At 42.5% G+C, this 26,136-nt stretch overlaps 1 protein-coding gene across 3 annotated transcripts in view; it reads right to left on the minus strand.

Moving 5' to 3' along the window:
* Window positions 1–1,945: 1,945 nt before the first annotated feature.
* ERCC6 (ERCC excision repair 6, chromatin remodeling factor) overlaps window positions 1,946–26,136 on the minus strand; it is a 72,807-nt gene continuing 48,616 nt past the window's right edge. For all 3 annotated transcript variants that reach the window (XM_002927115.4, XM_019807866.2, XM_019807868.2), the window contains 13 exons: window positions 25,024–25,194; window positions 24,392–24,568; window positions 19,337–19,453; window positions 15,529–15,624; window positions 13,124–13,339; window positions 12,571–12,681; window positions 12,047–12,166; window positions 11,528–11,622; window positions 9,852–9,997; window positions 9,068–9,766; window positions 7,334–7,538; window positions 6,656–6,734; window positions 1,946–5,536 (listed from right to left, as the gene is read on the minus strand). In XM_002927115.4, coding sequence (XP_002927161.1) covers window positions 5,117–5,536; window positions 6,656–6,734; window positions 7,334–7,538; window positions 9,068–9,766; window positions 9,852–9,997; window positions 11,528–11,622; window positions 12,047–12,166; window positions 12,571–12,681; window positions 13,124–13,339; window positions 15,529–15,624; window positions 19,337–19,453; window positions 24,392–24,568; window positions 25,024–25,194 — 2,652 coding nt within the window. In that variant the 3' untranslated portion in view covers window positions 1,946–5,116. The remainder of the gene's footprint in view (window positions 5,537–6,655; window positions 6,735–7,333; window positions 7,539–9,067; window positions 9,767–9,851; window positions 9,998–11,527; window positions 11,623–12,046; window positions 12,167–12,570; window positions 12,682–13,123; window positions 13,340–15,528; window positions 15,625–19,336; window positions 19,454–24,391; window positions 24,569–25,023; window positions 25,195–26,136) is intronic.

A 26,136-nucleotide genomic window follows, 5' to 3' on the forward strand; every position in this document is an offset into this window, starting at 1 on the left:
GTGAAAGATATAGTGGAATTTTATGTCTTCATAATAAATACATATTAAAAATGGAGTGATATGCCCTATTCATAGAAGAGAAACTCAAGATCATAAACGATCCTCCCCAAATCATGTGTATAAATCATTACAATTTTGGAAACAAGAATCTAAATGTGACAACCTGATCCCCAAATTTACATGGAACCAGGAACTAAGGCATTTTTGGAAGATGAGGGGACTCATTCTACCATACGATAAACAATTATAAAGCTACCATGATTAAAACAGTGGGTTACTGATAAAGTTAGCTAAGAGGACCAATTTAACAGAATACAGAGCCCAGATACATTTCCATAATTATATGAAAGTTTGACATAATCATAGAGATAGCTTCACAAATCAGAGGGAAAGGATGGGCTATTTTTTTAGCGGTGTTAGGAAAACTATCCATATGGAATTTATAAGAAAAAAATTTATGAGACTGCAATCATGACCTTAGATTAGGAAAAGGACTCTTAAATAAGGAAACAAAACATGGAAAGGAGACTGAATTTGACTATACTTAAAACTTCTGTATGATGACATCATATGTAAAGTAGATACATGGATGTTCTAATTCTCCACATTTTTATGTAAGATAGATCCCCAACCAAAACTAAAATATCTATAAAATACCTAGGAATAAGCCTAATATGAAATGTGGCGAGACCTCTATGAAAAAAGTCATTAAAATTTTATCCAAGAATATAAAATACTTTAATGAGACCTATCATGATCCTAATGGGAAAAATTATATTAATTTGAAGAAGTCTATTACCTCGAATCAATGAATAAATGAATGCAATCCCAATCAAAAGAGCAACACAATCTTAGTGACATAATAAACTGATTCTAAGATTTACCTGGAACAGGAAATACACAAGACAATGGGGGCACAGGCCGTAAGGAGTAGGAACTTGCCTGTAGATAGCAAAACATAGTACAAAGTCAACAGTGAAGGGTGTGGTTGGTAGAATAGGCATCTGGATCCACTGTCCAGGAAGAGACAATTTAGCATATGATAAACTTGGCATTTCAGATGGGTGGAGAGAAAAATGAACAGAGAAAAGAATGAAAAGCTTCAGTAATAATTGGGGGCGACTGCCTTTTCATTTTCGTTCGGGGGGAGGGACTCTAAAAGATTTATAACCAATTGTTAAACTCGACAAATGTGATGTGAGCAGGCAACACTCAGGATCTACAAATGGCCAAAAAACATGGAAATGTTTGATTGTATAAATAATCAGGGTAACCGAAGTTCAAACAAGGTATTTTCAACCCTAAGATTGGTTAAAAACAAAGCAAAAGCCAAAACCTCCCGAGATTGATTTTGATGAGGTTGTGGAGAATGGGTCCTCTTATGGAGTGTAAATGGAAGGAAGCAGTTTCCCTACATCCATTAAAATTGAAAATCTTTTTTTTTTTCAGTTGTGTGGAATTTAAGAAACAAAACAGATGAACATAGGGGAAGGGAAGGAAAAATAAGATGAAAACAGAGAGGGAGGCAAACCTAAGACACTCTTAACTCTAGGGAACAAACTGAGGGCTGCTGGAGAAGAGAGGCGTGGGGGGATGGGGTAACTGGATGATGGGCATTAAGGACACTTGAAGTAACAAGCAAAGCTGGGTGTTGGATGCATCTGATGAATCACTGAATTCTACCTCTGAAACTAATAATACAGTGTATGTTAATTAAATTGAATTTAAATTAAAATTTAAAAAAATTTTTAAAACTCTATGTCATTTTTAATCTAGCAGTTCCAGGAAGGTCGAGCTATAACTTCAGGGATGAAAAGATGTCTTGCATGTAACATTAAATGAAAAGCTAGCTGCAATACAGTAAGGATGAGATAATCCCACCTACGTTAAATCACACCTGTAAAACAAAGCTAGTTCTGTAAAAGGAGACTCCAAAAGACAGTGGTTTAAGCAAGTCAGGAATTTATTTTGCTCTTAAGTAACAGGTAGAAGGAAAGCAGTTCAAGGCTGACAGGCCAGCTTCTCCAGCCTCAACACACAACTTCTGCAGCTCCCATGTCACCCCCACCCCCTGGAATCTCAGGCAACAAGAGGAGTATACACCAATCCCTTATTTAAGGGCCCAGTCTGGAAGTTCCACTCGCATTCAACTGCCCAGTCATGAGGCCACAATTAACTATAAGGGAGGCGGGGAAGCCAAGTCTTCAGCGGAGCAGCCAGGCGTCCGGGAAAACTCGTCAGTACAGGAAGAAGGGGGAAACGCACATGAGAGTAGCAATCTCTGCCACATGTATTTGCAAATCCGTGGAAAACAGCCCAGAAGAATGAATACACACTAACTATAGTCCTCATCTCTGGAATAGGAGTAAAAACAGTGAGGAGACAATAACTGCCTGCAATTTTTTAAACGGTGATAGTATATTCATGTATGAACTAAGGAAGTTTTAAAACTTCACAAAATTTTAAAATCCTTTATTGTTGCTTGATACCAATATAACACATTAAATACGTTAAATCGGTCTACATTGTACAAAGCTTTTAAAGTTCCAAAAAGTAGATTCTATCTAAACGAGTAAGTTACTCTCTATTGTTAAAAACATTACACTTAGATATCTTCCTTTAAGCCTCTCCACCTGGGAGGCATGATGACAATGTTTATAGATGTCCACACTGAGACATAGGCAGGACAGCGACCTGCCCAAGGTCCCAGCTTGCCGGTGACAGAGCTGAGACAAGAACAAGAGTGAGGACCACCCTGCTTATACTGCAGCATAACCTTTGATGGCATTTTCTACGTGATGAGAAGGCTACAACTTCTCTCACTCTTGGGGTACGTGGGTGGCTCAGTCGGTTATGCACCTGCCTTTGGCTCAGGTCATGGTCCCAGGACCCTGGGATCGAGCCCTGCATGGGGCTCCTTGCTCAGTGGGGAGTCTGCTTCTCCCTCTCCCCTGCTCATGCTCTCTCTCAAATAAATAAATAAAATCTTTTAAAAAAAAACAAACAAAACTTCTCTCAGTAGAGTTCAGATTTCAGAAAGAAAGAGATAATGAACTGCATTCAATCTGAGAATAAGGGGGAAGCAATTTTCTTACAGGCTAATGATTACAAAAATAAAAATAAAAACAGAACTTCCCAGAAACAAAACAGTCATGAGTTTTGACTCCCTTCTGAGCCAAATCCTCAAGTTTAGGATTTATTGAGCTGTTTAAAAATCCCTTCTATGACTTTTAGATAATGATAGCGGACTGAAGAAAATAAGAAAATCTTCTTCCTCTAATATATAAATGACTCTAAAAAATGAATAAGCCAGAATTCAAAAAAAAAAAAAAAAGCAGCAGAAAATCCTGGTGGGAATCATGAGTCCATGACATTTCCTGCCTACAGGGAGGGATTCTTTGGCCCGAGCTATTTAACAAAATCTCCGAACGGAGGGGTAAAACACAAATCCTCCAACCAGAGCTGCATGGTGCCCAGCAGAGGCTCTTCCCAACCCCCAAACCCAAATCCCTTCTCTCTGGGTCACAGGGAAGAACATACAGATATGGACAGAGCTGCTCACCTGAAACATAAGCGAGATGTAAAGAAACGGCATGGGAAGAAGACAAGCATGATCCAGAAGAAGCAGAGAGGAAAAACAGCATGCCACAGAGAACAAACAAGAAACAAACCGCACTATGACAGCTCTAGAAGAAATTTAAGCAATGTAATGAATTTAAGAAAACAAGACTTCAGAGCTGAGATGATAAAACAACAAAGAGAGGGAAACAAGAAAAACAAAGCTAAGAAAATAAACTGAGGATCAAAACACCACCATCACAGAACTATAAATACATCAACAACAGCCAGAAAACAGCTGAACACCGAATATCTAGAACAGGACAGTCACAGGGAATGCAAAGGACAAAGAGAGGTGAAAACAACTGGACAGAAGATAATACATAAGGAGAACAATGATGCCCAATACAGAGTAATCCGCCTCCTTAGAAAAGCAAATAATAAATAAAAGTAAAAAATGCTCAGTCACCTCCCAGCACATAAGCAGAGAGAGCGGGCCGCAACGGTGGTCACAACACGGTAATCATGGCGTATCGGCTGTGGTCTGGAGTGATGTTCGTATGCGTATGTGTGTTGGTTGTTTTATTTGTACTCACTTTTGGTTCTAAGATTTGCGTATTTTTTTAAGATAATATATTTTATTTTCCTAAAACCAACAGTCCCCATAGGGGGGAAAAGATGCCCTCTGCTTAAAGTTAAGCCAATATAAGCTGAGAACACTACAACCTTCTGCAAGTACAGGTCTCATCATTCATTACCAAGCTATTTCATGCTTTACTAACAAAAACACCTGCCGATTTACAGTACCTTAAAAGGAAGATTGTTTAAAGGCAATTAATATATTCAAAAGACAGTAAGTCTCATTTTTTATGGGTGTCATATGATAAATTTAAACGTTTAAAAGCTATGCACCAAAAATAAATATGTTATCAGATACTGGTGAACTAATTTATTGAACAGGTCTGACTGAATATAAGACATGTTTTTAGCACCAATAAAAACAGTTCTTGAGGGGCGCCTGGGTGGCACAGCGGTTAAGCGTCTGCCTTCGGCTCAGGGCGTGATCCCGGCGTTCTGGGATCGAGCCCCACATCAGGCTCTTCAGCTATGAGCCTGCTTCTTCCTCTCCCACTACCCCTGCTTGTGTTCCCTCTCTCTCTGGCTGTCTCTATCTCTGTCGAATAAATAAATAAAATCTTTAAAAAAAAAAAAAAAACAGTTCTTGAGATTTCTAGTCTACAAACACCTAACTGAGCAGTAACGTGCTCCCTGACAGCATCTTTTGGGGAAAGGAACAAATGTGATCCAAGGAGTTAGGTCTCTGATTTTGTAACATAATTCATAGTGCCAAAATAAAAAAATCAACCCAAGTATTTTTAAAACTTTTAAGTTTTACAGATGAATTTCTTCTTCCTTGAAGTTTTAAATGATGAGGTAGATATCATTCAAAGTAAACATCAAATGCAGCCAACATCTGTTGAGGAACATGATTATTAATCATAAGATTAATAATCAGAAATTTCCATTAGGAAATTGATAGTTTAAAAAGTAATGTTGATCAGCAGTATTCTGGCTTAAGTTTCCAAATTCCTTCACCACTAGAAGTTCTATGAAAAGTGCAAAGATTTCGCAACAGTTCTCGAAAGACACAAGACTGGGAGGCTGATAACTTGGATTCGAACTCCTGCAGTATCTCGCCAGTGCTGGCCTGGCCGTCCACACGGGCCTGAAAAGCCACGAAGTTTCTCATTTCCACCAGCAGGTCATCGTGTTCCGTGGTGGAGGACAGCGGAGCAGATGCCTCTGGGTGCGCAATTTCACTTTCCAGCCGCTCTGGCAGAATCAGGTGGTTCCTAGCTCTCATTTTAGCCAACAGTGAAGACGAAGACAGGGCCCCCGGTGAAGACTCTGCATCTTCCACTTTTCCACTGAAGTGCTCAGAAGCATTATCCTTTCCATCCTTTCTCGTGACACTGTCCTGAAGAAAGAAGACCCCTGCAGTGAAACACCAGCTTCTAGTTCATGCTCCCACTATATCCCCAAAGGCCCTGAGGAGCCATAAACGAACACCCGAGACCAAGGCAATGAGGCTGACAGGGAAGAATGAGACAGTGTCGAATAAAAAGGGAGAGGGGGCAAGTCAAGCACTGAAATCCACCCACCATTAAAGAACATTTCTGAAAAAACCGAAATCCCCCAAACTACACTCTTCACTTCATCACCATTCTGTGTGGTAAGAGAAGGAAGGGGAGGGTGGGGCAACAAGCCTCCTCTTGGCAGGAAAGCCGGTTCCAGGAGGCGTGGGCTCTGCAGGTTTCTCCTGTTCTTCCCCCCAAATCCACCCGATCTAGGCACCGTGGGAAAAGGAACGATGTGCTTCCTTCTCTTCACTTTTAAATCTTTGGACTCTTTTCCACTTTATGTCTCATGTGAGTTGCCCTAAAACAGCAACACAAATCTAACATTTTTTTACATTCCTACTGCTAAAAGAACGTAACATGGAAGTCAGAAAAAGTTCTCTATTCCAAATGTGTTCATATTAATCTAAAATAGGAGTCTGAACTTGGGAGTCTTCAACTTTTATCAGCAACCTAACCTTTGATCAGTAAAGACCAAAGAGAGAGCACTGAATGATAGAGTTTGGTCTAGTCTTTACTCAGTGAAGCACTCACGGCGTCCGGGGGGTTACAGGACAGGAAGAGGCAGGCACAAGGCTCCAGCAGCTAGTAAATTACACTCAACAGTCGAGGCAGTTTTCTCAACCTTCATTTTAGAGGGCAGTGCTCTCTGGAGCTGGTACTTTGCGTCTGGATGGAGCAGGTTGCATGGGCAGCAACTCACACATCACCTATCCCCTGTGTTAACTTTCTAAGGCAGAGATTCTGCCATAGATTGGAGTTTAAAAGACTTTGTCTTTTACAAAGTTGGCTGGTCCTTTTAGCTTCAAATGAAAGTGCTTCATTAATCAGAGTCCACAACACAAATACTAAGTGTCATGACGCCAGTGTTCTTCCTCACATCTGAATCAGGTTAAGTTTTCATGGCAATTCAATCACATAAATCTCAGACATGAAAAGCAGCCAGGCTATTATATTACCTGGCATTTCTCCTTTGAAGATGCTGAGGAAGGATGCTGCACAGAGAAGTTGGAATTCCTTTTCTGACCAAATCTACTCCTAAATAAGGAAAAGAATCACAGTCGATAAAATGTTTCCTTTGTGACTTAGAGATGAAAATGCCCTTTCAACAACTTCATCTTTTCCTGGAAAAGTTTTCTTCTGCAAGGTTATTCCTCATAGCAATGAGCTCATCCCCTTCGATTTTTCGCTTTACTCGCCTAGGAAATAACTGCTGCATCTCAATTAAGAACCACTCGATATCTTGTTCAACATACGACGGAAACTTTCCTCAAATTCTAGCTAGGAAGATTATTCTAAACGGGTATACCAAATAGCTCAGTAGTTACTGATGGCTGATCACCGGCTGATCATGTCATTGAAGTGTAATCGCTATTCTGTATCTTTTATTTTTAATGTCATCTCTTAACAGATCATGTTAACAAAACAGATCATGTCTCCTTCCCCTGACAGCTCAGCTTTGGAGAGCAGAGGACTATGCAGGGAAGAACATAAGATTATATGTCTTTCCCCAAGTCCTGCAAATCTGGCTGACCCAATCCCTCCCTGAGAGATTTTCTACCACGCCTGCCCTGGCTTGATTCCCAGCCTAGACGGTCTGGCCTCCTCACACACATGGCGGAACAGTCATCTCTTACTTTACTCCTGCTGGTGCACCAGAAATCCCCCGGTGGCCTGTCCAGGTGGGAACACCAGACGATGCTCCCAGACACCGCTGACGAGAGAGCCTCAGGGCTTTCAGGGCATCCTGGGCGACCCGGTTGGCCTCTGCCTCTACCAGCACATAATCTGGATTGGCTCCATCCATGATGGCATCGTGTTTCATGACACTGTGCACACCGACTAGCAAGAGCAAAGGAAACAGTGACATATTATTTCAGTTTGTACCCCATCACATTTTTTCTTCTCTATAGTCTAGTATGTTGTGGGTAGAGAAAAAATAATGAACGCTTTCAGCTATTTGCCAAGGTGACTATCATGACCCAAGAACTTGATAAATGCCATTGCCACGCACCTTCATCACTACTCTACAAGGCAGGGACCATTAACTACCCGTTTTAGAATAATTGAAGCGTAATGCCTTTGTCACCACAACTTCAACATCCCTGCTATCTGGAAAATTTTAACACCGTCTATTAATCAATTCTTTATTGAAGGGAAAAATATAAAAATATAAACCAGAATTCCAGAATTTTTAAAAAGTAATGATCATGAAAATGCTACTTATCAGAATTTAATGCAGTTATCGGTGGAAAATTCACAGCCTTAAATATTTATATATCAATAGAAATGAAAGAATAAAAACAAATTAAATTTCCAAGTCAATAAAAATTATAAGCCAAAAAAAGTCTTATAAAAATTAAGCCAAAAAAAACCTCACCAAAACACAACAAAAAACAAAAGCACAAGGAAGAAAGTAATAAAGATAAAAGAGGTAGAGAATAACCATAGATCTAATTAATAAATTAAAATGCTGGCTTTTTTTTTTTTCAAACACAAAACAGACAAACCACTAGCTTAACCTGACCAAAAAAGGGGTGGAGGAAATATACAAAACTAGAAATGACAAGGGAGAAATTATCTTGAAACAGAAACAAATTTTTACAAAATTATTACAAGAATATTTTCAATGCTTCTGTGCAAATAAACTTGAAAACTAGACAAAAGAGATCATTTCCTAGGAAAATGACCAGGAACTGTAGAAAAAAATAGAAAGTTACCAATAAACTACCTTACAAAAAAGTATCAGGCCCAGATGTTTCTTTCTGAAATGCCCTACAGACACCTGGCCTTCCCACACCGAGAACCACGGCGATCTCTGGTAACTCGGGGCCATCACACGGTGAACACAGTGACCACCAAGGCCTGAACAAGACAGCACCCCCGGGATGACGAAGCCGTGCAGTACTGTCTGTGCTCCCTGGTTCTGAGCAACTGTTGAGTCTGCTTTCCTAAGTTTTCTCCCTTAATGCAAGTCATCAGCCCTCCTACTTCCAGAGTGCATGCCCCGGCCTGCCCCTGCCTGCGCCCCCATGGCGGTTACTTTAATCTCCTGTGGTTGGAAATCGGGTAAATACAGTACGTACAGAAACTTCCGCCCACCGTTCAGGTAGTACAAACCTACTGCGCACTGCACCCCTCCTGTGCATGCTTGTAAGTCAAGTACTAGTGCTTCCCAGAGTTTCAAATTCCTCTAGGTCTTCAGAAAAGAGAGGTGAATGCGATTTTCAAAACGTCCGTATGTTTCAAATCTGAATTTTGGAAGAAAAGACACTTCCAGTTGAGAGCCCCCTCTGCCCTGTGAGTCAAGGCTGCCACTATTCCTCTTCTGTTCCTAGCACACCTGTGCCAAAATCAACAAAAAAGATTACCTGACTTTTTGAAAAGCTTTTCCAAGACATAATCGTCATTGCTCTGCTCGACAGCCTCGTTCTCGTTTTCACTGTCCTGCTTCTGGTACCGCCTTTTCTTCACAAGGTGTGGAATTCGAGTGCCTTCAAACTTGGCATCTCTGCGATGCTTGGAGCTCTTCGGCTTCCACGTCGGCCTCCGATGCTGCTCTAGGGGCTCTTCTGGCGCACTATGTTTCGTTTTTGACTTGTGCTTAGAAAAATTACTTTCCATTTGCTTATTCTCCCAAAGAGGCTCTGTTTGAGCCTGGCAGCTTTCTCTTCTGTCGCAAAGACCTTGCTTTTCATTGACGCTTTCCTCACTAGAGAGCCCATCCATTCTGCTGATTGTCAGAGAATCCGAACAATCCCCACGTCCACTAATCACAGACGACTCTTCTAGTCCAGACACCGTGCTCGCCTCTTCTCCTGGTCCGTCACTGCCAGGTAGACTCCAAGGTGTTTGGGGGGCATCTTTCAAAGGATCGCCTGGATCAGAAGTCACTGCATTTACTTCAGCTTCTGTAGCTGCAGACTTCTCTTCAGATGATGTGGCCTCGTTTGTGGCTGCATTAGAATCAGGGAACTTTTTGCATATTGGAACATTATGGTCTGTTCCACAGGCCGGCGGAAGTTTTCTTTTCAAATGGAGTTTGGGAGCCTGAACTTCTGAGCCAGTTCCTGCGAAGGGGAAAAACACGCTCAAGTTAAATGACATAATTCTTCTGTACTTTATTATTTTAAGTGAAATTATTTTATGTAATACCTGCAAAAATAGCACTTGTTTCAGTGCTCTGGGATGCGTCAGGACTCGTCAGAGTGAACAGCTCATAAAGATCGTTGGACTTGAAAAATCGCCTTTGCTTCGGATCTTTCAGCACTCTGTTTGTCAGAAACTGCTTGAAAATTTGTCTAAAAAGATAAAAATTAAACTGGTATAAAACAATGTTTAGCTGTACCTCAAAATCCTAGTTATAAAACAATATGAGAGATACGATAACTGTAGCGCAACAAATGTCTACATCATACCCAAGCTTTTTGCCTTGGAAAATTACAATTCAGAAAGTACGTAAAATATCAGGTGGTCTCCCATGCTTGACAGAATTTAAATTACAAAGAGTATCTTATTATTCATACCCAGTGAGCTTTTTTCAATCTCCAAGATTCATCACATGTCAGGGATCACCTTTCTACATACAATCATGTGACTCACAGTCTCTCTGAGCTGGAAGGAGTCAGCTTCCGGGCTCCTGGACCAAGGGCCCCCGCCCTGCCCTCCTCAGGACCCTTCTGTGATGGGATTCAGGAAACTCTCTTACATGGCCTTTGCAAAGCTTTCCCTGGGAGCCCTCTCCTCCACCTTCCACCTGCTGCTTCACACTCTATGCTGAAGCTCCACACCATCGTCACTCCTGCCCAGGCCCCACAAAGCAGTCCTGCCCCCACCGCCCCGAGGCTAAAGCATGTCTAAGAGGAAGCTCTCCTTCATAGGACACAGCTCGTCTCTTGCCCTCTCAGAATACGGCCTTGAAGAACACATATCTATCTGGGAGTGGCCCAGTGCACGGAAAGCAGGGAGCCTCCCTTTAAAAGCTGGGGTGCGGTTCAAGAATAAAGTCTTCGGCAGAGGAGGGGGAGAAGGTGGCAGTATCTCCACTCCACTGTTAAAGGGACCCTAACTCCTACTCGTTGTACACAGATGGAAAAAGAAACAGGTGTCCTGGTCAACTTCTCCCTCAGGGGCATTTAAGCCAAAGACCACGAGGCTACCCACACTGATCACAGCTGCATGGTGTGTGAAAATTCTAGTATGTATTTCAACATTGTCACTTCTTTTTTTTTTTTTTTAAAGATTTTATTTATTTGACAGAGATAGAGACAGCCAGCGATAGAGGGAACACAAGCAGGGGGAGTGGGGAGAGGAAGAAGCAGGCTCATAGCAGAGGAGCCTGACGTGGGGCTCGATCCCATAACGCCGGGATCACGCCCTGAGCCGAAGGCAGACGCTTAACCGCTGTGCCACCCAGGCGCCCCTCAACATTGTCACTTCTTAAAATTATTCTAAAAAAAAAGTGGTACACTATAGTAGATACATACACTCCGCTTAAATAACAATTAAGATAAAGTTTACACATAAGCAGTCCCTGATGTTTAATAAGGTGGAAAATTGATCAAGTTCAGACATTTTTTTAAAAATTCCAATAAGCCATCTAAGCTTACTTTAATAAGAAAGAAAAGAATACAAAAATGGGAATAACAACCCCCCCACACATATCCTTTAAGTTACAGGAACTATTGCTCTAAGATAAAAACACTTTTTTAAAGCAATACATTTAAGAAATTCCCAGCTCAACCCTGGCGGCGTACTTCTATCGCTACATCCTGCACACGCTGCTGCTGGGCCAGCAGTCTCCGGTCGCAGAGGCCGCCATCGGTACTGACCGGTGGAAAATCTTTTCTTCAATGGTGCCCGCAGTCAGCAGCCGGTACACCGTCACTTGTTTCTTCTGGCCTATCCTCCATGCTCGCTCCCGGGCCTACGGCAGAGGGATGCATTTCAACAAGCGCCCTTCCCGATGACTAGGGCTCACTAAAAGAAACAGAGAGAGCCGCTGCTTCCTCCCCCTGCCAAAGCCAAAATTCTGGCTAATGACACTAAATACACCTCAGGCCCATTAAGGAAGATAAACAGGCAGGTGAAAAAGATAGATTGAGCCACCTCTATCTGAAAAACGTGTGTTTGTAACTGCACTCTCTCTCTGTCCCCCAGATGTAGCGATGAATGCTACAGATAAAACTGCTGACGACTCTTCCTGTCTGTGAGGCTAGACGGTGTCTTCCTCCAAGCCGAGAACGAGGCAGCAACCAAGATGGGAGCTCCATGAGGAAGCTGACAGGGGCAGCAAAGACCCCTCCCAAGGGCCAGCCACTCAACCGTATGTCACTTGCACACTCCTTTACCTGCGTGTCTGTGCTTGGGTTCCAGTCAGGATCATAGATGATGACTCTGTTTGCCCCCGTCAGGTTGACTCCTATGCCACCCACCCGAGTGGTCAGAAGAAACACAAATATGGATGTGTCCTAGAGTAAGACACACATTTAGTATGTACATTTAAGACTAGCTACAGCTCTTCACCTCTCTCTTCACATATTCTACACATGGAAACTCTTCCCAATACCAAGATGGGTGATGTCCTAGAGACCGCTGGTCAGTCAGGATGCCATCTCACAGCTCCTGTTTTTAATACCAATTATACAGGCAATCTCTCAGAGTTGGCTTTTCAAGAAGGAACACACATTCTTCATTTACACACATGCACACACATGTACAGAATCCAGGAATGCCCAGAGTTAGAAGCGGAAAGTCTCCCTCTACCTACTGCCCATCCCCCATGTAAGCAGGGCTCAGGCGGTGAGGCTGTTCTTCCTTCCTTCCTCTGCACAGAGCAGCACTACTTGGCTTTACTGTTAAATTCACTTGTTACCTCGTTGTATCTTGTAATCAGCGGCTGTCTTGAAGCTATTGCAGTGGTACCATCCATCTTGAGGTAAGAATACTTTTGAGCTCTAAGGAATACTTCAAGTATATCCAACATCTGTTTGGGAGGGGGGTAGGGGATAAGAGTTTAAAAATCAAATACACACCTCCAGTGAGGTCCACATTTGTCTAAACAGTCACACGTTCCCCAACAGGCTTCAATTAAAAGGGGCTTCTTGCTTTGAGGCAGATAAATGTAACTACTACGAGAGTATTTTTGGTATTTTCCTACGGTTAATTCTTACAGGGCATCTATCTGAGTTCAGACCCAAACTTGCTCACACCCTAGAATCACATGATTAACCTTTTTAAAAACCCAACTTCTGGGCACCAACTCTAGAGAAAGATCCAAGCCCCCAAAGAGATTTATAGGCTGCCACCTCAGTATCAGCAGGTGAATTGGCTTTTAGAATCATTATTTTAAGATTATATCCCATTTTCTTAATAACTGGTTGTAAGTTTTAACCAAATTGTTTCTTATATGAGGTCCGTATACTCACTTGTCTTGATTGAGAAAACAGCAATACTCGTTGACCCTGCTTGTGCCATATTTTCAACAGGGACTCAACTACTATCATTTTCCCAGAACGTTTCCAGTATCCAAACTGATCTTCTTCTAGTTCACCGTCTGGAATGTCTTTAGGATTCTTTGGGCCTCCAGAAAAGAGATCAGGGTGGTTGCAGATTTTTCTTAGGGCTACAAGGCCAGAGAAAATCTATGGTATAAAAGAATTATGCGCATTCGGATTATACCATGTAAAGTAACATTCACTTGGGAAGGAAGGGAAGGATGCTATTCGATATGTAACACAGATTAAAAAGTAATTCTTGGGGCACCTGGGAGGCTCAGTCGGTTGAGCATCCACTCCTGATTTAGGCTCACGTCATGATCTCAGGGTCATGGGAACAAGCCCCACAATGGGCTCTGCACTCAGCACGGAGTCAGCTTGTTCCTCTCCTTCTGCTCCCCCCACCCACCTGCCCGCTCTCTCTCTAAAATAAATTAGTATTTTTTAAAATCTTAAAAAAAAAAAGTAATTCTTCACCAGCGTCTTAGCTTCCTCCCTATTCACGGCATATGAGGAGCTAGAAGAAATCAACCTTCATTCATCATCCTTTCTTGGCAAGTTCTCTAAAAACAAAAACATTCTACTGGACCGAACATCCATTGGTCATATTTGATTGCTGATGATTTATTTTCTCTCACTAGAAAAAAAGGTGTGTAATTCACAGCATATAAAAAAATGACTCCTCTTTTTTGTGGGGGAAAAAAAAAAGTCATGCCCATCTAAATTTGGAGACATCAGGCAGATGACTTAGCAAATGCATTCAATACTACACTAAGTACCCCTTATTAAAGGTTCTGTAGTTTAATATATGAGTCAGAGGTTGAAGTTCCATCTACTTGTACATTAGAATATCAGAAAACATATCTGCATGGGAAATACACAAATGGGGAAGGTATGGGGGTGGTTCACGCAGCAGAAGGGCATAGGAGACAGGAGTGCCTATCCTCCAGGCCCCAGCAGGGGGGCATCCTTCACAGCTTTCCAAGTGTGACTCAAATCAAGCTCATGAGTACAAAAGCTCAAGGAGAGAAAGATAAACCTTAAGTTAAGCCAATAATCAAAGAGTACGGTAGTTCTAACTAGCAAACAACAGTTAAACAAATAATAAAAAATCTGAACAAATCAGGAATATTTCAGAACTCCCCCAAAGAGTCATCTGTAACTCCTCTGTCTGCTTCTAGATCTGTGCTTCCAACACAGTGGCCACAGAAGGCTAATCTAAATTGAAATGCTCTGCAAATGTAAAATATCCAGTTTTGGAGACACAGTTTTAAAAAAAAAAAAGGTAAAATATCTCATGAAAAATTTAAAATTTTTTATTACATATTAAAATGACATTTTAGGTCAGGTTAAATAAAATTCATTACCAAAATTGACTTCACCTGCTTTTCTCTTTACCTTTTTTAATGTGACTGTTAGGACAATTTAAAATCACACATGCGGCTTACATTCTGTATCTACAGGTCAGTGCTAATCTGGACCACCTAAGGCTTCATAACTTGGAGGCACATGAAGATAAGGGCAGATTTAGGAGAGATGAACAAACGTGAATGATTTAAGAACCTCTCATCGAGGCCAATGATAGATGAAATAAGAGAAACGGTGAGCCGCGGCCAAAGAACTGAAATGACTTCCTCTGGAAGAAAAAGCCTGCAGACATGATGGGACACAGGCAGCCATGCCACTCGCACTCATCTCTTTATCAGCCTCTGTGTCTAAGCAGGGAAGTGTGCTTCGGAGAGGAAGGTACTCGCTACTCAGTCATACCTCCCATGAGGACAGACCCAAGAATAAGGAAGTTTTATGTGTCTACTAAATAAAACACAATGTATACTTTAGGACCCTGAAGCACAAAGAAATTGAATAGTTCATATAGAGCTTCAAAGTATATGCTGATTATAAACCCACTACATGTGCTTATTGAACAGACCTTTACCAACATCTATTGCTGAGTATTGCCAATAACTAAAATGTTATTACTTACACAAACATTTATAATAATTCTTCCTTCATGCCCCTACTAACCCCAGCAGTCTGGGACCACTTCCCTGTGTTCTGAGTAGGACCAGACATCCCTGCAGGACTCACTGCTACAGACCCTGTGTCTAGCACTACTCTTCTGCTAGACCACATGATGTGGGGTTCAAGGGTAACCATGCTGCAATACAGACAAAAGGAAGCATGCTCAAATGTAACTGCACGCTCTCTTACTTCTGGAAGGGCTCTGAATTAAGTGATGGTTCACACCCAAGTTTTTCCAAGAGGTAACCGTGAAACCTGACTAGTACCAGCTTCCTTTCCACCCCCTCTTCCCTGCTCTACAATTCACTTCTGACCTGCATATCTCCATTGAGAATTCTGTAAACTTCTTTGGAATCGATAAAATTTTGGTAGACTCTATGCTGCTCCTCTGTAAGACGGCAAAATAAGACCTATGGAGGAGAAAAAAATAAAATACAATAAAATAATTAAAATATCAACAAAGTTTTCTAATCAAAAAAGTGCAACGTATACAATTTTAACAATGTACCTCTCATTTTAAAAAGCCAAAATGGTGCCCCATCTCAGAGCTAAACAAAGACACAGTCACCCCTTCTCATCAGCCCCTCCACTTCTGTCATCCATCCACCTCCTGGTCCCCACCCACTAACCCAACAGTCCCTGAAGGTCGGCTTCCTTCCCACAACAAAGCTCAGGACCAGGTACACAAGCCCTCCTCCATCCTAGCCTCCAAGTGCTCAGACTGTCTCACTGTCCATGCCCCTCACCCACACTTCACTTCAGCACTCCTGACCAGGGACCCTACCCTCCCTCGACTTGCCCCCTTTCCTGGAGGTCAAAGCACAGGCCCACAAGTTTACCAGACCTGTCCATCCTCCCAGCCCAACTGTGCCTGTTACTCCATGCCAGAATGTTCCTTGACTGTCTGCCTCTCAATCCTCCTCTCTTTCTTCATGTCCACTCTATTCCTTGGCTAGTCATCCACCCAAGACATTTTCCTGCAGCTACACCTTTGCCACCCACTACTCTGCCTTGTAAACTTCCAAATGAAGACTGACTTAAACACCTGCCTTCTCTACTCCTTTATGCTAAGTGCTGAGCACTGCTGGAGAACCTCACCCATGTGGGCAGTGTCTTGCTCCTGGTCTCCAGGGGAATTCTCTAGACATTCCTCCTATACTCCTCATTCTCCCCAAGCCACCCACCGACTTACTCACCTTTGATTCAATATCTACTTTAAAAAAATCAAATGGGACACCTAGTGGCTCAGAAGGTTAAATGCCTGCCTTCAGCTCAGGTCATGATCCCAGGATCCTGGGATCGAGCCCTGTATCAGGCTCCCTGCTCAGTGGGAGTCTGCTTCTCCCTCTCCCTCTGCCCCTACCCCTGCCCCCCACCCCACCGCCGTGCGCTCGCTCTCACACTGTCTCAAATAAATAAAAATCTTAAAAAAAAAAAAAAAAACAAAAAAACAAACGGACAAAACATCAAAAACAGAAACCAAAGCTATCAGTCATGATTCCCTAATTTTCACCCCCTATAATTTATCTACTTTATCCACCTCACTTTGTTTTCTTTATTTTCGGGGGAACAGCTAGCTCCCTGTTTGGGAACTGGGGCAACACTCTGACCTTCACACCAGATCTAAAAACCCTCTCCTCTTCCTCTGGACAGTGCTCCACCACCTTAGACTCTCCAAAAACTTAAGGGGAAAACTCCTTATAAGGATTATGTATCACTATCCCCACATCCTCACCTTCCAGCCTCTTCCTATCCCAGCACAAGCCTGGAGGGCAAGTCCACTGAGAAAGTGCTGTGGGACGAGCTCACTAATGACTTCCTAGCAGCCAACCACACCGAGTCCCTAGGCCTAATGATTCCTCCTGCCTTTCTGCCTAGGCCTCCTGTCCTCACAGCTCGCCCTTCCTGATACCGTCTCCACAACACTGCAGCTTCTCTCTTTTCGTTCTATGCATGCACCCCAGGCAACCTCATCCCTGCTCATAACCTTCACACCTTCCCTGCTCAGAGGTCACAACGACATCCCCGCCTAGAACTCTCCTCAGAACCCAAGACCCATTTATAACTGCCTTTTGGGGAGGCAGATGTGCCATGGGCACTCCAAACGACCTGAAGAAACTCACAACTATCTCCACGCTCTGTCCTTCTGAAAGGTCTGGCAGTAGGTCCATCCCAGCATCTAAACAGGAAACCTGGGAAGCACCTGCCAGCCTCACACCCTCCCAGGTCCATCCTCCCCTCTGTGGACTCTGGAAGGACCGTCTAACTCATGACTTTGCCTCCATTTTTTCTTCCCCTCCAATGCTTTCATATGCTGCCCGAGTGATCTTTTGAAAATATGAACCTGAGTATTTCTAATCCCTGATTTCTTAAATTTGTATTTCAGTATTTTAAATACAATGGCAACAGAGAAAATCCTTTCCTCTGTTAAGCACAGGTTTAACTGAACTGATTATTCACCAGAAGCTTAGTGTCTGCAAATCACTGTTTTAGGTGTTACATGGCACTTTAAGGTGGGTAAGACAAAGTCCCAATCTCAAGGAGTTCTAGTCAAGAGCCTAGTGGGATCTTAAAACTTCCGTGTGTGGGTTTGCCAGGGGGTGGGTGGGTAGGTGGGTACCGTGGGGTGGAAAAACCTTCAGGGAGAGGGAACATCACATGCAAATGGAAAGACAAGTGGCACATGTTTGGAAAACAGTAAGTGTTTCCAAGCCATTTGCCTGGGCTGCTACATGGATTATAAACAAGAGACATTCCGGGATTCCACAGTGAAAATAAATTGGTGCAAATAAGCTAAATCAGGACTCTTGATGGAAAGAGGGACATGAAGGTAGTCAGCAAGAAGATGAACCTTGGAAAAACTTAAGCCAGCAACGCTGTGCAATACTGATTGGAGTGGAGAGTGCCAACGGCTGGGAGACCAGTTAGACACTGGCTGCACTAATTTACGAGGATGTGGAGCAAAGAAGCGAGAGCATGAAAAAGGACAAATAAAATAGCACAGCAACTGATGGATTTGGAATTAGAAACAGCACAGAGCACTGTGGCCTGAGATACCGGTGGGAAAGGGAGACCTGTAAGGGGAATGCTAAGATCAAGGGCTGACTTTGGAAATGAGTTTGGGGGAGGGAAGAGGCAGGAATGAAAGCAGCCTTGGCGACAGATCTCCAAGATGCTTTATAGTTTCGACACTGAGAATCTACAATGTATTTACTGTTAGGTGTTGAAAAGAGTGTGCAGTCATCTGTTGAGATAACAGAACACTAGGACGGGCTTTAAAAGGATGCCCCTTTAACAACCTAAGTCAGATGATATCGCTCCTTGGCTCAGTCTCTCCTTGTGAACTGCCTCCTCACTCACAGTAAAATCTGAAGTCTTCACCGTGACCACCAGGCCCTGGTGACCTGGCTGGCTAACTGACTTCTCCCTCCAAGTGCTCTCATTCTTCTTCCTGCCCGCAGGCCACACTGCCTCCTTGCTGGTCCTTGGAGGTACCAACACCCTTCCATTTCCATCAACCTGGAACACTCTTCTTCCAAAAACCCGATGATACGCTTCCTTTACCTTCTTTAGGCCTCTGTTCAAATGTCTGTTTATCAGAGAGGAGACGTCTCACCATCCCTCATAAGAAGCCCACTTCCCCAAATCCAGGCCCTACACGACCCATCCCCCTGACCCTGCTCGGGGTTTCCTCCACATCACTGCTGCCTGCTGGGTGACGTATGTGTCTATGAGTGTCTCCCTTCCTCAAGAATGAAGGTGAGCTCCAGGATAGCAAGCAGTTGCTCTGTTCCTTGCTATCACCCAGGAACATGCCTGGTGCCTCTGATTTGTGGCATGAATGAGCTGGGGGCTTGAGGAAAATGAGAGGTTCAAAAGTGCAGTTGCAGAAATCTGTGTGTTAAAATGAGAGAGATCAAAGCCTGTGGACTGAGGAAGAGTCCTGCTGAGGGCAGATGCCACGGCAGGCTCACCTGTCACATACAGGTGTATACAGAAACTGGCTGCCCTGCAGCACAGTGACCAGGCCTAGCCTCACCAATTCTGCATGTGAAAAGAAGAATAAACAGACAAGTATACCCACGCATTAGGAATGGGTTGGTAACTCCTGGATTTACAGACCTGTTCATTTTTGTCTGGCAAAGAAAGGCTCATTTTGACATCTGACTTCATTCTCCGCAGCAGGTATGGATTTATGGTATCTCGTAAGACACACGCACATTTATAAGCAGTTTTTACCTTTAATAAGACAAAAGGGCAAACAATTACTTATATTTAACAAATGCATTTGTTCTTACTTCTCAATTGATTCCAATGTTAAAAAATTTTTTTTCTAACAACCTATGGTTATTCAAAATTGGCTGGAAATGGTTGGAAAATGGTTTGGAAAAATTAGGATTAAGTTCCATATACTCCAGAAGTGGTACCTTTCAGAAGATATCATCAGTTAAAAAACGTATTAACCAAAATATACAACAAAAGAACTGGTAGTTTTGTGCCCTATCCTTCCTCCATACTTTGCATTAATTATTATTATTATTATATTGTTAGACTCTAAAGTAGAGATTTCTTCGGTTCTCGACTATCCTCTAGGGAAAAAACGGCTTTCAAATGAATCTGTTTATAATCTTGTATTCTCCAAAAGCTACAAAGGAACTGCTGCTCTGCAAGACTGAAGATCAAAAGCTAACTCTGGGGGAAAGCTGCAGCCATGGGAGCAACCAGATAATAAGCAGAGATTACTGCCCACTGGGGACTTTCGAGAGTAAGTTCAAGAAAAGCCCTATGATCCCAGAAATGAAAGGTCACTCTAGACTGAGACGGAGCATATGGTTCTGTAATGGAGCATAGCCACATGAGATGCGTATTAACTGTACGTAGAAAAACAAAGACCCACCGCTCAGGAAACACTCCCTCTGCAATTCACTTAAAGGCAAATAAAGAATTCAATAAATTATTGATACTTATTAAAAAAAAAATCTAAATAGGTTTAACAACCTAGTAAATTACTCTTTAATGAAACAAGAAAAATTCCAACCAAAGTCTAAGTTTAACAAAATTGGCTGCAAAATGAATAAAAAGAGCTTGACCATAACACATACAGAAAAATACATGCTAAAAAATTAACATGGGGTGCCTGGGTGCCTCAGTCAGTTCAGTGTCTGCCTTTGGCTCAGGTCATGATCTCAGGGTCCTGGGCCCAAGCCCCACACTGGGTTCCCTGCTCAGCGGGGAGCCCACTTCTCCCTCTACCCCTTTGTCCCTCCCTGCCCCACTCATGCTTTTTCTCTTTCTCCCACTCAAATAAACAAAATCTTAAAAAAAAAAATAGTGAAAAACATTTTAAAAGACCCTAAGAACACCTCACTCAAATATGTATACACGTATGAGCATGTATGTGTGTTCACCGTGTGTATATGTGAGTACATACACAGAAAAAACAGGATTTACTTGGAATAGCAGACAATAACAAACAAGTTCAATTAATCAACAACTTTTAGGGGCGCCTGGGTGGCTCAGTTGTTAAGCGTCTGCCTGCGGCTCAGGGCGTGATCCCAGAGTCCCTGGATCGTGTCCGCATCAGGCTCCTATGCTGGGAGCCTGCTTCTTCCTCTCCCACTCCCCCTGCTTGTGTTCCCTCTCTCACTGGCTCTCTGTCAAATAAAGAAATAAAATCTTTAAAAAAAAAAATCAACAACTTTTAGTTACAGCTAACTTCATAAATGTATCGTTCAGACACTGATTAAAAATTACCCTTAAGATGATGAGCAGGTACATATTATGGTCTGTAATACAGAAATGATAAATTTCAAAATTTAACATGACATTACAGTCCCACCACGGAAGCAAGTACACTGTTTCAATTCTTTCTAAAAATATATATAGTATGTTAAGGAAACTATCTCCACATCCCCACCTCTACTCACATTTCTCTCCTCCAGAAGCACGACTGAGCTGGATGATGATGCTGGAAAACCAGGGCTAGGTTGGTGAATGGTCTGGCCGCTCATTCCCGCTCTCTCTCCTGCCTGTCCACCCCTTTGGAGAGTACTCCTTCCACCACCCCTCCCTGTTCCTGGCCCACTGTGGTGAACTCACAGGGGTCAGAGCTCACAGTGCCTGGGAACGGGTCTGTTTTTCACACCCAACTCTCCTCAGAGGAAGAATTAAAACTCTGGGATGTGGTGGGAATGGGAGAGCAAGGAAGACTAAGAAACCCAATTTTAGCCTTGATGTCCAGCCATGTTCTCAGTCCAAATTTCCTAGGCAATCCTGTGCTTCAGGCAATAAAGCCGATTCTATATTTACCTCCCACCTGCCTCCCTGTCTCTCTGAGTACACACACGGTAAGGCTCCAACTGTATTTCTCTTAACTATCACTCCCAATTTCCCAGTGCCATGGAAAATGGAGACCTAGCTGAGCACGTCCATGTTTCCTTCCTATTCCTCACAAGGTAGAGTGATAATTACTCCCCAGTTCTGCCTATTCCAAAGCTGAGGGGACCTCAGGCCAGTCACCAAACCACTGAGTCTCAATAACCTTAAGCAAGAAATGAGGTTCTTTTTAGTTTTTTTTTTTTCTTTTCGGGTCTAAAATCTAAGCTTAACATGCAAAGCCAAGAAGGAAGCCATATTCTTGGTAGTTAATGTTCTTCCCCCTCGCTTTCCTCAGCCTAGCACAGTCATCTGTCCCCCAGGAAGCCTTTCTTGACTCCCACAAGCTGTGATATTGGATATCTCCCCTGATCATGGTCCTCCTTACCCTGTACTATGACCATCCCACTGGACTGAGAACACTATTCAAGGGAAGGTTCTGGTTGCCAGCCACCTCTCATCATTTTTGCCCCAGCCTCACACAATAAATATCTGCTGACAGACGATCTTCTTGGGATTTAGTAACTCACGGCAACCATGGACTTGAATAAAAAAGCAAATGTAAAGCAACAGCTCTGGGGCACCTGGGTGGCTCAGCCAGTTAGGCACCTGCCTTCGGAGCAGGTCATGATCTCAGGGTCCTGGGATCGAGCCCCACGTTGGGCTCCCTGCTCAGGGGGGAGTCTGCTCAGTGGGAGTCTGCTTCTCCCCCTGCTCATGCTCTTTCTCTCTCAAATAAACAAAATCTTAAAAAAACAAAACAAACAACAACAAAAGACAGCTCTGCTCCCAAGGACCTTATAACCTACAAAGGGAAAACAGGTAAGTACACAGACTTCTAACACAAGGATGTCAAGGAAGAAAGAGACCATGTTTACAGGGTTTCCACGTCTCTCCCTACAAGTGTTTATTAATTCCAAAGGAAGTGATTAATTTGAAGAGTTTAGAAATCTGGTAAATACCATCTTACCCAAGTAATCAGACACCACCAACTGTCACCACCCATGAAGGATAGACCGACAGCATGCGCCTCCAGAGGTGAAGCACTGAGGAAGACAAGTCACAGAGAACGGAAGACAAACCCAAAGTGAGGTGCATTCTACAAAATACGAGGCCTATAGTCTGGAAAGATATCAAAGTCATGAAAGGCAAAACAAAACTAGAGGAATTGTTGCAGATTAAAGAAGGACTAAAGAGACAGGGAAACTACTAGAACAAATGGCAAGACATGAATGACTACAGACCAGACCTCAGGATTGTATCGGTGTTAAATTCCCTCCTGATTTGGATTTCTTACTGTGGTTACATAGTGGAATGTCCTTGTTCTCAGGAAATACACACTGAAGGATTTGGAGGAAAGGGACATAATGCCTACAACCTGCTCTCAGGTGATTCAGGAAAAACAAACAGTATAAATTTGTGTGCATGTGTACAGAGAAGTGTAGGTAAGGAGGAAGGAGGGACGGAAGGAAAGATAAGGCAACTGTGGCAAAATGTTAGCAAATGCTAACAACTGGTGAATCTAGTTAAAGAGTACAGGAGTTCTTTTTATAATTCTTGAAACTTCTGTAAAGTTTGAAATCATTTCAAAATAAAATTTCTGAAAGAATGGTATAAATGAAGGACAGCAGGAATTCCGTGGAAGAAGAGGGGCTCTTATAAAAGTTATACGTCATTCCATCTCAAAATATAAAAGGTATTAAAATGATTTTTGACAATCCCCTAATTTTAAAGGTCTAAAACTCTTTCTCTAAGTATTTTTAAACACGGAAATGTCTCTTCTGGTGGATGGCTTTATTTTTGGCTCAGTCATGACCTGGCAGGTACAGGCCATGCCTGAAGGCTGTCCCCCTCACCACGGCTGAGGTCTACTTCCACATGCCACAAACTACCCTCAGGTCAACCTCCTAATGTTCCTGTAACAACCCCCCCAACTTCTGCCAGTCACCCCGGTCTAAAACCTCAGACGTCAGCTGTAGCAAACTCACCACCTCTACCCCATTTCCTTTATCTTAGCAGCCCCCACATCTTATTTGTTCTACGGAAAAAGATGCCACTTGGAACTTTTGCTCTCCACCTTCTTTCTCAGAACCACCACCCAAGTCTGGGTCCAGGTCATCACCCTTACCCCTAACAATTCCTGGGGGTCCCTCAAAGCCAGCCTTCATCCCATCACCACTTGCAGCCTGAGTGACCCTCCAAGAGCAGCCCTCTTTCAGCCTCCTGCTCAGACACCTTCGGTGGCTCTTTGCTGCCTGAGAACCTCTGCCTCCCTTTCAAGGCCCCATTTCTGGCATCCACACTTTCCCTGCTACCCCACAAGCATCTCCAGTGCAATCAGCCATGTCTCTCACTGTGGCCACACAGCATAGCTGTGTTCACACCGCTGCCCTAATCCAGAATGCCCCACTCTTCTTGGTCTGTTTTCCCAGAATCAGGTTAAGGGACATTTTAAGTGTTGCATTAAGTCCTCTCTGAACAACTCAATCCTCCCAGGCTTCCCTTTTCCTAAGCTTTTACTCTGTCTTATAAGATACACTATTTATAGTGTCCAGAACTGATTTTCATTCTTGTTTCATAGTTTCTGACCAGTTTTGAATACGTTATATGATTTTTTTAAAACTCATCTGGAAAAACACGAGCTGTCAAGCAAAAATAGTTTCGTGATTTTTGGCAGATACCAGTTCACAAGCTTGGCCATTTCCCTTATATTATGAATGACTTGGCTACAAAGTATAGTTATTAGGTAGGAACAGTGTAAATATCAAAATGCCTAGAAGTGTTACCTGCCTAATGTGTTACCTGCACTGGGGAGGCATTTGAATACCCCCCCATGGTGATGGGGACCGAGAACTGCTCCATGAACACGGGCAATGTGCCCAACTTCCCTGGGAAGATGAAGTCAAAGAGCGACCACAGCTCCCGGAGGTTATTTTGCATCGGCGAGCCAGACAAGATGATGCGATGAGGGGTGCGGAACTATTTGGGGAAAGAAAACACTTTTTTATTAAATTCACTTTTCAAGAGATGAACACGATCCCTACCCCAAGATATTCCCACACAATCCTGGTTATTTAACACTTTTACATATCGTTTTAATCATCTCCAAAATGCAGACATTTTAATGAAATACAGAAAAAATAAACAGGGAAGAATTTTTCTTATTGTTCAAGCTGAATACTAGGGATGAGAGTTGGATTTGGTTACATTCTAACAACTGACCCCTATAAGAGACAGTAATGTGAACGATGAGAACTTTTAAAACCATGATTATGGGTGAGAATAAAGAATTTTCTGCATTAAGGCAAAATGTGTATTTCAAATTCCTCATGCAGAGGCACAAGAGTCAGTAAGTGTGTTACTCAAAGCAGAGTTTATTCTCAATTAAATACTATTTTCCACCTGGAAATCTCCCTTGCTATAAAAGGTCATACCTGTTTGCAAGCAAGGGTGACAGCAGCATTCGGATTTCGAATTTTGTGTCCCTCATCCAAGATCACGTAGTGCCAGTCATGCCTGCTAATGTCATCTTGCATCAGCCGAATGTAGGAGTAAGAAGTGATCAAAATGCCATGACAATGAGCAATATCTCGAATTAGTTTCTCCTAAAAGGATGATAAAATGGTAAAGCCAGTTTTAAATAAGCTCACTTAAATAAACTAAATGAGCATGATCCTTTAAATGGCAACCTTTCCATGATGTAATCTAACGCACTTTAAAAATATGTGTACAATCATAATATATACGATTACAATTATACATTATCAGGACTGGAAGTTTATGCTTCATTAATCTGTAACTGGTTAACACTGACTACTAGATCTATTAAGGAAGAGGGCCCTCAAGAGAAGCCTAGAAAAAGTTATAATACGTAAACACTTATCCAATATTTATTTTTCTAAAATACCCTTTGTGTCAATTCTTGTTAAACTTAAAACAACAAGATAGATGGGAAGTGATGTATTATTTTAAAACAAGAAAAAGAAAATGAGAGAAAAGCCAAGGAGACAAGAAAGACAAATCCAGGCGCTCTACTGATGCAGAACATGAATTGCAGGATGAAAGAATAAAAAAGGATATTAAAGCAATGATTTTTTTTTAAAGATATAAAAAAAGTTCTGAGGAGAAACAGGAGTCTACAGAGCAAATGGAATGGAGTGTCAGGCAGAAACACTGAAAGAGACCTATACCTAGGCATATACTTACTAGAATTCCAAAAGTAAAGAGAAACCGCTGTAGTGTCTAGTCAGAACAAAATAGAAGAAGAAAAGATTTCTTTCAGAGGAAAAAGACTCCACCTGGGCTGGACATCTCTTCTGTTACACTAAACTGTCAGAAAGCAAGGAGACAATCCTTCCAAAATTCCAGGGGAAATGCTCTGACCCTGGAATTCTGCACTGATCCAAACTAGCAGTCACGCTTGACAGAAAAAATAAATTCCACCTCCAGACAGGCAAAACCAGAAAATAAACCAGTGAGAGAAAGGCCAGGTATAGTACACTCTATCTCCAGCCAAGGCAGAGGTATGGTCACTGAAAGAACACAGT

Source organism: Ailuropoda melanoleuca, chromosome 6, assembly GCF_002007445.2.
Source record: "Ailuropoda melanoleuca isolate Jingjing chromosome 6, ASM200744v2, whole genome shotgun sequence".
In the NCBI taxonomy this organism is placed as follows: domain Eukaryota; kingdom Metazoa; phylum Chordata; class Mammalia; order Carnivora; family Ursidae; genus Ailuropoda; species Ailuropoda melanoleuca.